This window comes from Mobula hypostoma, chromosome 19 (genome assembly GCF_963921235.1).
Source record: "Mobula hypostoma chromosome 19, sMobHyp1.1, whole genome shotgun sequence".
Classification (NCBI taxonomy): domain Eukaryota; kingdom Metazoa; phylum Chordata; class Chondrichthyes; order Myliobatiformes; family Myliobatidae; genus Mobula; species Mobula hypostoma.
Genome location: NC_086115.1, coordinates 2,773,497 through 2,785,973, shown reverse-complemented (window position 1 = coordinate 2,785,973; position 12,477 = coordinate 2,773,497). Strand labels below are relative to the sequence as shown.

The following is a 12,477-nucleotide window of genomic DNA, read 5'->3' as shown; positions in this document are numbered from 1 at the left end:
TCTCGTAACCTTTGTCATGTCCAGTCAAGAACCTATCAAGCTCTGCTTTAAGTACACCCAACAACCTGGCCTCCACAGCTGCCTGTGGTAATAAATTTCACAAATTCACCACCCTCTGGCTAAAGCAATCTCTCCGTATCTCTGTTTTAAATGGACACCCCTCTATCCTGAGGCTGTGCCCTCTTGTCCTGGCCTCCCACACCGTGAGAGATATCCTTTCCACATCTACTTAGTCTAGGCCTTTCAGCATTCAAAAGATTTCAATAAGATCCGCCCCCCTCATCCTTCTAATTTCCAGTGAGTACAGACCCAGAGCTATCAAAATTCTTTGTATGATAATCCTTTCATTCCCAGAATCATCCTTGTGAACTTCCTCTGAACCCACTCCAATGCCAGCACATCTTTTTTTCGAAAAGGAGCCGAAAGCTATTCACAGTACTCAGGTGAGGCCTCACCACCAGGGTTGAGAGCATAAAGAGCTTTAAGTTCCTTGGCATCCACATCATAGAGGACCTCATGTGGTCTGTACACCCCAGCTGTAGTGAAAAGGCACAGCAGCGCCTCTTTCACCTCAGATGATATGGGCCCCCAAATCCTAAAAACTTTCTACAGGGGCACAACTGAGAGCATCCTGACTGGCTGCATCACTGCCTGGTATGGGAACTGTACTTCCCTTAATCGCAGGATTCTGCAGAGAGTGGTGTGGTCAGCCCAGCGCATCTGTAGTTGTGAGCTTCCCACAATTTAGGACATTTACAAAGATGGGTGTGAGGAAAGGGCCCAAAGGATCACTGGGGACCTGAGTCACTCCAACCACAATCTATTCCAGCTGCTACCATCCAGGAAATGGTACTGTAGCATATAAGCCAGGACCAACAGGCTTCGAGACAGCTTCTTCCACCAGGCCACCAGACTGATGAACTCACACTGACTAGAGTGTATTTCTACGTTACATTGACAGTTCTATTTATTATAATTTTCTATGATTGCACATTTGGACGGAGATGTACATAAAGGTTTTTACTCATCTATGTGAAGGATTTAAGAAATAAAGTCAATTCAATTCACCAATGCCTTATGAAGGTTCCGCATCACATCCCTGCTCTTGTATTTTAGACCCCTTGAAATGAATGCTAACATTGCATTTGCCTTCCTCACCATCGACTCTACCTATAAGCAACACACATAAAAGTTGCTGGTGAATGCAGCAAGCCAGGCAGCATCTCTAGGAAGAGGTGCTGCCTGGCCTGCTGCGTTCACCAGCAACTTTTATGTGTGTTGCTTGAATTTCCAGCATCTGCAGAATTCCTGTTGTTTGTGACTCTTCCTGCAAGTTAACTTTTACATTGTTCTGCACAAGGACTCCCAAGTCCCCTTCCATCTCAGATTTTTGGATTTTCTCCCCATTTAGAAAATAGTTTGCGCATTTATTTCTTCTACCAAAGTACATGACCATACATTTTCCAACATTGTATTTCATTTGTCACTCTCTTGCCCATTCTCCTAATCTAAGTCCTTCTGCAGACTACCTGTTTCCTCAACACTACTTGCCCCTCCACCAATCTTCATATCATCTGCAAACTTGGCAACAAAGCCATCTATTCCATCATCTAAATCATTGATATAAAAAGAAGCAGTCCGAACACAGACCCTTGTGGAACATCACTGTCAGCCAACCAGAAAAGAATCCTTTTATTCCCACTCGCCTACTAATCAGCCAATGCTCTAACCATGTGAGTAACTTTCCTGTAATACCATGGGCTGTTAACTTAGTAAGCAGCCTCATGTGGCGTTTTTTCAAAGGCCTGCTGAAAATCCAAATATACAACATCTACTGCAAACACGAGGAAATCAGATGCTGGAATTTCAAGCAACACACATAAAAATTGCTGGTGAATGCAGCAGGCCAGGCAGCATCTATAGGAAGAGATACAGTCAAGGTTTCGGGCCGAGTCCCTTCGTCAGGACTAACTGAAAGGAAAGATAGTAAGAGATTTGAAAGTGGGAGGGGGAGGGGGAGATCCAAAATGATAGGAGAAGACAGGAGGTGGAGGGATAGAGCTAAGAGCTGGAAAGTCGATTGGCAAAAGGGATATGAGAGGATCATGGGACAGGAGGCCCAGGGAGAAAGAAAAGAGGGAGGGGGGAAGCCCAAAGGATGGGTAAGGGGTATCGTGAGAGGGACAGAGGGAGAAAAAGGAGAGAGAGAGAGAGAAAAATATATATATTTAATAATAATAATAATAATAATAATGTAATAAATAAATAACAGATGGGGTACGAAGGGGAGGTGGGGCATTAACGGAAGTTTGAGAAGTCAATGTTCATGCCATCAGGTTGGAGGCTACCCAGACAGAATATAAGGTGGTGTTCCTCCAACCTGAGTGTGGCTTCATCTTTACAGTAGAGGAGGCCGTGGATAGACATAACAGAATGGGAATGGGACATGGAATTAAAATGTGTGGCCACTGGAAGATCCTGCTTTCTCTGGTGGGCAGAGCGTAGGTGTTCAGCGAAACGGTCTCCCAGTCTGCGTTGGGTCTCGCCAATATATAGAAGGCACATCGGGAGCACCGGACTGAGTATATCACCCCAGCCAACTCACAGGTGAAGTGTCGCCTCACCTGGAAGGGCTGTGGCCACACATTTTAATTCTGCGTCCCATTCCCATTCTAATATGTCTATCCACGGCCTCCTCTACTGTCAAGATGAAGCCACATTCAGGTTGGGGAAACAACACCTTATATTCTGTCTGGATACCCTCCAACCTGATGGCATGAACATTGACTTCTCTAACTTCTGTTAATGCCCCACCTCCCCTTCGTACCCTATCCATCCTTATCCATTATTTATTTATTTTTTAATTTTCTCTCTCCCTCTCTCTCCCTCTCTCTCCCTCTCTCTCCCTCTCTCTCCCTCTCTCTCCCTCTCTCTCCCTCTCTCTCCCTCTCTCTCCCTCTCTCTCCCTCTCTCTCCCTCTCTCTCCCTCCCTCTCTCCCTCCCTCTCTCCCTCCCTCTCTCCCTCCCTCTCTCCCTCCCTCTCTCCCTCCCTCTCTCCCTCCCTCTCTCCCTCCCTCTCTCTCCCTCCCTCTCTCTCTTCCTCTCTCTCCCTCTCACTATACTCCTTGCCCATCCTCTGGGCTTCCCCCCTTCCCCTTTCTTCCTCCCTTGGCCTCCTGTCCCATGATCCTCTCATATCCCTTTTGCCAATCAACTGTCCAGCTCTTGGCTCCATCCCTCCCCCTCCTGTCTTCTCCTATCATTTTGGATCTCCCCCTCCCCCTCCCACTTTCAAATCTCTTAATATCTCTTCTTTCAGTTAGTCCTGACGAAGGGTCTGGGCCCGAAATGTTGACTGTACCTCTTCCTATAGATGCTGCCTGGCCTGCTGCGTTCACCAGCAATTTTTATGTGTGTTGATTAAACATCTACTGCATTCCCTTTTTCTATCCTACGTGTAATATCCTCAAAGAATTCCAATAGGTTTGTCAGGCAGATTTTCCCTTTAGGAAACCCTGCTGACTTTGTCCTAGGTTCCATGTCACCAAGTACTCCATAACTTCAGCCTTAACAAACAACTCCAACGTCTTCCTAACCACTGCAGTTAGGCAAACTGGTCTCTAATTTCCTTTTTGCTGCTTTCCTCCTTTCTTAAAGAGTGGAGTGACATTTGCAAATTTCCAGTCCTCTCCATGCCAAAGTCCAATGATTTTTGAAAGATCATTACTAATACCTCCACAATCTCTAACGCTACCTCTTTCAGAACCCAAGGGTGCAGTTCATCTGGTCCAGGTGACTTGTGTACCCTTAGTTCTTTCAGCTTTTTGAGCACCCTTCCCCCTTGTAATAGTAGCTGCACTCACTTCTCTTCTCTCACACCGTCACATCTGTCACACAGCTAGTGTCTTCCACAGTGAAGATTGATGTAAAATACTCATTTAGTTCATCTGCCATCTCCTTGTCCCCTGTTATTATTTCATAGGTCTCACCAGTCCTACGTCCACCCTCATTTCTCTTTTTTTTAAACTTGAAAATACTTTTACTATCCATTTTGATATTGTTTGCTAGCTTGCTTTCATATTTCATCTTTTCCCTCCTAATGATTTTTTTTTCTTGTTCTCTGTAGGGTTTTAAAAGCTTCCCAGTTCTCTGTCCCCTCACTAATTTTTGCTCTTTTGAGTTTTGACTTCCCTAGTCAGCCACGGTTGTACGATTTTGCCGTTTGAGTATTTCTTTGTTTTTGGAAGAAATCTATACTGCAACTTCCTTATTTTTCTCAGAAACTCAAACCATTTGCTGCCCTGCTGTCATCCCTGTCAGTATCTCCTTCCAATTTACTTTGGCAAACTCCTCTCACATACCACTGTAGTTTATTTATGAGAGGATTAGATAGGGTGAATGCAAGCTCCTGAGGTTATGGGTTAAGAGTGCACAGTGAAATGTTTGAGGGGAACATGAGAGGGAACTTCTTCACTCAGAGGGTGTTGAGAGTGTGGAGTGAGCTGCCAGCAGAAGTGATGAATGTTTGTTTGATTGCAAAATTTTTAAGAGAAGTTTGGATAATTACATGGATTGGAGGGGTCCAGATGCAGATTAATGGAACTAGTTAGAATAATACTTTGGCATGGACTAGATGGGCCAAAGGGCCTGCTTCTGTGCTGGAATGCTCTAAGACTCTAAATAATTTAGTTTGAATTTGCGTAATCAGTGTGGACAAGGAAATGTTGCTGTATTAGGATAAATTGAAAATAGTGACCTCCTGTGGTTGACAAATCTAAATTTCATGTGAAACTATTTTTGCATTTTAATATTTACTTTACTGGTTTAATTTAGAATTTCAACCTCAGATTCTGTTAGAAGCTCAAGATTTACCAAGGAGTGGTTATAAGTATCATAGTTCCCTCCCCCATTCCTCGTGTTCTATTTCTCTCAGCGTTGTAGTTTAAATTGTTGTTTCTCCCCTTTAGCGGGAGAGAGAATGCAATGTACGTAAAATGATGATCTAAATTAAAGACCTTGTAAGTAAGAGTAGCATCTTATTTTCAGATGTATTTGTCTTTCTGAATTCAATCATAACTCCAAGCCTGTGCTGGCACCAAATGTTTCGTCAACATTTTTTTATGTTAGAATATTAATATAGAAAGACTTTCTCCTTTCTATATTTCGCATAATGGGTATGATTGATGTTATGCTCCCACTCCCTCCCCCTTCCCCCCTCTCCCCTCCCCCTCCCTCCAGCACGCCCTTTTTCTGAACCCCCTACCCCCCACAGAGAGATGTACATTTATGGAGACAGACAACAGAGTTTACATTCACATGAAGAATGACCACTAGGGTGTAGTAATTAAAGTCTGATGACTCCTTTGAATAATATCTAACATGAGTCACCATCACAGGGACTAAATGTTCTTACTAATTTTGTGTGAAATCATTAACTATTTCATAAAATGTGGCTCAAGACTAAAAGAAACAGATTAGTTTAGTCAAATATTAACTGTTGGGCAATGAACTGCACTTTCTTTTCAGTTAAGTTTCATGGCTGTTTCAGTTTCACTCATTTTAGATTAAACTGATGCTACATTGAGCTGCATTCTTTGTAAACAACAGCATTTGGCATGCTACAGAATAGAAGAACAAAATTAGCTCTGCCGTAAAACTGACAATGATGCTGACTATGCTTTGTATTTATACACTGAACAGATGTTTGTACTAAAAAGCATGAAACCTTTATAAAGCTTGCAGAATTTTAACACTAAAAAAGAAAACAAAACTAACTCTTCCCCTACAGATACTGAGCATGAATTAACATCAGATGATGGTTCTGCGTTATCACCAGCTCAATCCCCACAAGCCTCACCAACAGCATTGGAAGGTGGGACATTTCAATTCTTGTTCTTTAGTCATTTACTTTCCCAGGCAACACTGACGTTCTACACAAATTTCAATTCCCATTACTACAACATAGACCAATTACAAAGCTTTGAGGAAATGTATGTGGTTATGTTAGTGGTTTATCTACTTATGTTGATCTAGCACCTTGACCAAAGTTTATAAGAGAAATATTACAAAAAATGAATCAAACTTACAAAAAGGAAGTGTGCTGCTCTTTGAATGACCAAATACTTGGTCAAGAAACTGTGCATAGAGTGTTGTCAAGGAAATATTAGTAATAGATTTATTATTATCACAGCTACCAAACTACAGAGCAATCTTTGTTTTGCATGCCATCCACAGAGATCATTTTACATTGTGGTAATAGGAAAACAACAACAGTGCAGAACAGTGTTACGGTTTTAAGAGGATGTGCAGTATAGGTAAGACAGTAAGGTGCAGGACCTAAAACAAATTAGATTGTGAGGTCCAGAGTCCATCTCTGTCACTCTGGAGTTCTATTTAGTTATCTAATAACAATGGAGATAGCAGTTTTTATAAGAAGCAGGGTAGAAATACAGACTTTAAGGGATATCTTACTAGAGAAAAGGAGGAATTCTAGAGCTCAGATCCTTCACAGTTAAAGGCAGGCTTCAAATGGGATGATTAAAATTGGGCATCATCAGCAGGCTATGGTGGTTATGAAGGCCAGACTGAAGAATCAGTTATGGCAATAAGAGGAGGGTGAGGCATGGAGAGAGTTAAAATTGAGGAGGACAGATAGAACACAAGTAGTAGGAACATAAAACAATGAAGTCATAGAGAAAATGAAGTAGGAGCTCAGAAATATATTGAAGTAATCAAATCAAGGGCTAAAGATTTCACTTCCTATGATCCAGGGTTGGTGGAGTTGGTGAAGATACAGAGATGGTAATAGGCGGTGTCACTCATAATATAGATATGTAATTTGACACTGATCTCAGGCAAATAACAAGGTTACAGACAGTCTGGTTCAGTCCCAAACAGATGCCAGAGAGCGAGGTGCTCAATAGTTAAGAACCAGATTAAGATTGAATAGGAGCTGGATTAGGCCGTAGAGCTCTTTAAGCCTATTCTAGCATTTATTAAATTAATGGCCAAATGGTACTTGACATCTTCACTTTTCTGTCTGCTCCCCGTAGTCCTTAATTCCTGTATATACGCAAATCTCTCTTTGAAAGTTGAATATACTCATTGACTTGGCCTCCAGACTTCTCAGAGAATTTCAACGAATTCTTCATCTTTGTGTCCCAGAGTTCTAGATTCCTCAGGGAAGAACAAATCTGCTTGACCTCCATCCCATCATACCATTCAGAAATTTCTGTTTCAAGAAAATCACCTCTCATTCTACCAAATATTCCAAACAGTTAAAGGTCTTTAAGTCAATGCTTCCTCTCATGATCAACCAAATGAACATTCTCTAAACTGCTACCCATACAAGTATGTATCTCAAAAAGGAGACCCAAGCTATTAAGTATCCAGAGTTCAGTTGTAATGAAGTTATCCTACTGTTACCGAAAAGCTGGTACCAGTCTTAAATAAAAAGAGAGAATCCCTCTCTGGGGAAAGAAATGGTTATCATATCATGTCAGTGATATTTTCTGTTTTTAGTCCAATTTTTTTGCATGTAAAGCATGCAGATGTATAAATTGACTTTTGTAAACAAAAAGGCCAGTACAGTCGGCCCTCCTTATCCGTGAGTTCCACGTGTGCGAATTCAACCAACCACGAATTGAGAAAACCCAGAAGTGTTCTTTCAGCACTTGTTGTTCGAACATGTACAGACTCTCTTTTCTTGTCATTATTCCTTAAACAATGCAATATAACAACTATTTTACATAGCATTTACATTGTATTGTGTATTATAAGTAATCTAGAGATGATTTAAAGTATACAGGAGGATGTGCGTAGGTTATCGTGGATCGGGATCAGGAAAAAAAACGGAAGTTCTCTTACTAAGTAAGTCGGAACAGGTACATCCGGTATTATTTAGCGTCAGTTAGTCAAACGTTTGTCTTAGTATATAGTATATATTTTACCTTTCTATGCGTGTAAAACACTTAAGAAATTTATGTTTCAGCGCCAGGCTCGGGAATGGAAATTCCCAAGTTCGATCCAGTGGCAGGCTGCTCCCGAGAGCGCTCTCCATCCTTGCCGGGTTGATATAGAGGGTCAAAAACCCAATAATTAAACCACTGCGTTGCTTAGTAATAATTGTAGCTTTCATCGGGGCAGGGCCTTTCTCACTTTATCCTTTAAAATTGTTCCGATCATTGACCGACTGTAGCCTAACGCTTTACCAATGACCAATGGCGCTTCACCTCTTTCCAATCGCTTTATTATTTCCACTTTATTTTAAATCGTGATCATGGTTATTTTCGTGAACAGAAACACTGCATATTCAGAGCTCCGCTGCCAGGTCCTAATGTCCACGGCACTGAGACAGGTTAAATAAGGTCCAGGGTTCCACTGGGTGCTAAGGTCCACCACATTTAGACAGTTTGAATAAGGGATTTGAGCATCCGCGAGGGGTCCCGGAACCAATTCCTCACGGATAAGGAGGGCCGACTGTATTCCCTTTGCCTTCCTCATTACTTGTACTGATTACAACATTTGTGTTTTACATTAAAGGATACCTAGTTCCCGCTTATATCAGCATTTTATCTATTTAAGCAATATTCTGGTTTTCTATTTGATCTACATTTTCCCACATACTCCATGTGTCAAATTTTCAGCTGCTCATTTAAACTATCTGTCTGTTTTAGAAAGTGTGGTCATGGTTTATTGGGAAATGGGTTGAGAATAGACAGTGAATCTCACTAACCACAAAAAGGGCATGCAGGGAAAGAAATGCTCTGATTTACATATGATTTGACAATCTGTCTGGCTATAGAACTAAGACTGTACGTTTACTTCCCTTAGTGCATCTTAGATGGCATACACATATCAAAATTGCTTTTTACAATCACAGAATTTTGACTTTCTGCTAAACATTGAACAGCATTCTAATACACTGTAATTGTATTCATTTTTATTATTTTAAAATAAATGTAACTTGTACGTTAATAATGATTCTGCCTCAGAAAACACAATGCCGTTGGTGGTGGTGAATGGAGGAAAGGAAGATGGGCAAGCTTTTGCAGAAGATGTAACAAACCGCATCAGCCAGTTAACAACCAACACTGTGGAGACTGTGGAGGTCACCATCAAGTCAACAGAAACAGTGGATTTGAATGCCGGTGACACCCTTTCACCAGAGGGGTCTCCTTCTAAATCTCCATCAAAAAAGAAAAAGAAATTCCGCACACCATCCTTCCTGAAAAAGAACAAAAAGAAAGAGAAAGTGGAAGCATAATGATGGGTTTTCAGGGGTGTTGCGCAATTAAATTTCTGGTCAGATTAATGTCAGTCTTAAATGCATAACTGACACATTCAGCTAAATGTGCTAAACATCATTTGCCCGTGCACTGACCAAGAATAGATGGAAAAATGGCACATTTATACAGATAGTTTAAATCTGACATTGAAATATTATTGCAAGTTTCTTTTAGAATTAACCTTTTGCCAAAATAAAATCACATTCTAGTTAATTCTAGACATGAAACAGTTGTACTATGGAATTGATTTTAACCTTTAAACAAAGCTCATCTCAATAAATCCACCAAAGTGTGGAAATTTTATACATTTAGACAGATTTAATCCATGACTGAAACTTTCTAAATTTTTTAATACTATGAAATAAACGTTACAAGCATGCTGTATGAGGGTCTAATGAGAAAAGTAAATGACTAAGAATGCTTGTCTCAAGTATACCTGGGGTAAGTCTAGGCATGTTGTGGTTCTGATATTGGATTAGGTTATACAAAACTGGACTCGTGTCAATAGTGTTTTTTTGTTCTTTTTTATACTGCACTTTTTGGTAATACTTAATTTACTAGTGACTAAAACTTAAGTGAATTCATGAGGTAACCAAATGAAGGAGAAATAATGCTACCAAAAAGGGAAAGAGGAGGTGCTGTGAGAGTAATTAATGGGGAAAGGATTGAGGTGTATAAATGGCAAGTGGTATTAAAGCAATTGATGTTTTTTGAAATTGTGGATGAACTTGTGTAAAAAGCAAAAAGGCATGAAACTAACATTTTAAATGCATGATATAGAAAAATTAAGCTAGAACAGGACAATCAACCAGTGCTAGCATGCTCCTTGAAACATCTGATTTTTGATTGACCCATTCTTCCCCATTTCTACCCTTAACTCCTAACATGCCAAGTAATATGGCAACATTATTTGGATTCACGTCTTGACCAATATCCTTGTGGCACATGATTGGCAATCAGTTGTTGGCCACTAGGCTGAATGTACTGGTTTGGCTTGTCCATTGATGAGTTGTAGGGTTTGTCCTCATGACCTGTGTTAGCTGATACTTTCTCTCTCCTGAAAGATTAGTTTTCCCAGTATAAGATTGATTTTCAATGTGAATTTCAACCCCATTTTTATTGCAGTTGTGAATTTATTCTTGTTTCGTGACAATAACAAATGTTTATAACAGTATTTTGCCAGGAAACCCATTTTTTTAACAAAAAGGAATTTTACTGGATTATCATGTTATTAATTGTCAAGAAAAGCAGCCTCTAGAATTTATCTTTCACATTTATATGTAAAAGTTATCTTTCATATTACATGTTCCCATGTAAAGTACTTGTAATGCATTTGCTATGAAGTATTTTCTTGTGTGAAATGAAATGTGCAGTGGGTAACAATAAGATCATGATTTTAAAAGACTGGGAAAATGATGAATGATGCGCACATTTTGTGATTACAACTAGACTAACTACATGCTGATGACTTCCATGTCCTTCTGAACAAATTGCCAACATTGGGAGAAGTAATTATATTTTTAATTTGAGTCTTTGTTTCAGAATGACAATATGGTATTTTTATATGCATAAGAGATATAAAATTTAAGCACTAATCTGCATATTCTTTCTGCATGTATACAACCTTGACGAAGATGGGTTTACCAGATGAACAGATTTCTGTTACTTTTTTTTCAGCAAAATCTTTTATTGGTAATTCTGCCAAAAATAGGACTAATAAGTTTGTGACTTTAAGATTAGAAACTCAAAAGAAAGCCACTAGATGTGTTTGGGAGAAAATAAAGAAAACCACTAACATTGGGGTCTGTGATTTGAATCCCAATTAGCAATGTGAATGAGTTTTTGATTCTGAGTATCGCATGTTGGTGAATAGAATCAGAGTTGATAGATGGTGCGAGGCTGTAGAAATGGATCTCTGAAAGGGAACAACACCATATCAACACTAAATACTGGAATAAAAAAATAAAGTTTAACTACTTGTGTTTTTTTTTGTTTTATAAAAAAACAACTTTTTAGTTAACCCTTTAAGACAATTATCCAAGCCTTATGCTATTGGTAAATTTGGAAAGAGGGTAAAGAGAAGGTTGGGTTTTTTTGGGCTGGGGTGGGAAACTGCATAATTTATGCAGCTTTTGTGCATTGCTTTAAATGGAGTTAAGTGATCTTGTTGCACCTTGTTAAAGGCACTATATGTAAGTGCAGCAACCCTGTGGAATATATAAAGCTTTAACAAAATTGCTTTCTAGACATGTTGCTAAACCATTTAAAGTCCACTAATAAACAGTATTTTACAATGTGGAAACATCTCATTTTAGTAATCTGTAATTTGTACCTTATACTAGACATTTTTCCCAATAACCTTACTCTTTGATTGAAATCCTAATTATTTGATATTATGTGCTTATTAAATTATATTCTAATAAAATTCCATAGCGTTCTTATTTTTGAAATTCTGTAATGCATCTAAACTATTGGAGTATTTTAAAATCTGGAATCTGCTTATGGAAGAATGTAAAAGAAATGGCACTCTGTATAGCAGCTTACTTGCGCTATGAAAAAATTAAATACCTATATCAACACCAAATTTGTCTTGCCTCTGCATGAAAAAAAATCTAAGCAATAGAATAGTAATGAAAACTTTTACTATAGGGGTTGTATGGATTTTTGTTCAAATGAGGGTTGTGATGTAATCTCATCACAGGAAACATAACTAATCAGTTTTTACACAGTATCTTCAGCTAAGATATCATGCGTCTTTGACGATTGTTGTATAAGTGGACACAATCTACAGACAATAGCATTTAAAACAATGCCTGTGTGCTCCAATAATTTCTAAAACGATGCTTTTTTATTATGTTGTAGGATGTCAGCATTGCCTTATGCTCTCTTGCTCTTGAACTTGAATCATATTTTTAGAGTCTGGCATTTTGGCCCGTTCTTGTCAAAAGAGCTTATTCTTTCCCTTAAGAACATTAGTGAACCAGAAGAAGTTTGGGTAGTATCAGAGTCACCATTCCCAATATGTAGGAAAATTGACTGAGGCACATCCAGGCATCAGTGAATGGGAGCTGTAAAATACTGTGATCTTTTAAGTATGAAGTAAAGCTTCCACATCCTTCCTGTAATGAGGTGACTAGAATTGAAGGCAATACTGTCTAACCAGTTTTGAAGAGCTGCAACATACCTCACA

General features: G+C 39.3%; 1 protein-coding gene across 10 annotated transcripts in view; it reads left to right on the top strand.

Annotated features, from left to right (window-relative positions):
• Positions 1–11,900, top strand: part of add3a (adducin 3 (gamma) a) — a 246,688-nt gene extending 234,788 nt beyond the window's left edge. For 8 of the 10 annotated variants that reach the window (XM_063071246.1, XM_063071242.1, XM_063071248.1 and 5 more), the window contains 3 exons: positions 5,789–5,872; positions 7,801–7,869; positions 8,994–11,900. In XM_063071246.1, coding sequence (XP_062927316.1) covers positions 5,789–5,872; positions 7,801–7,869; positions 8,994–9,265 — 425 coding nt within the window. In that variant the 3' untranslated portion in view covers positions 9,266–11,900. The remainder of the gene's footprint in view (positions 1–5,788; positions 5,873–7,800; positions 7,870–8,993) is intronic. The other 2 variants (XM_063071249.1, XM_063071250.1) reach the window with 2 other exon arrangements.
• The last annotated feature ends 577 nt before the right edge of the window (positions 11,901–12,477 follow it).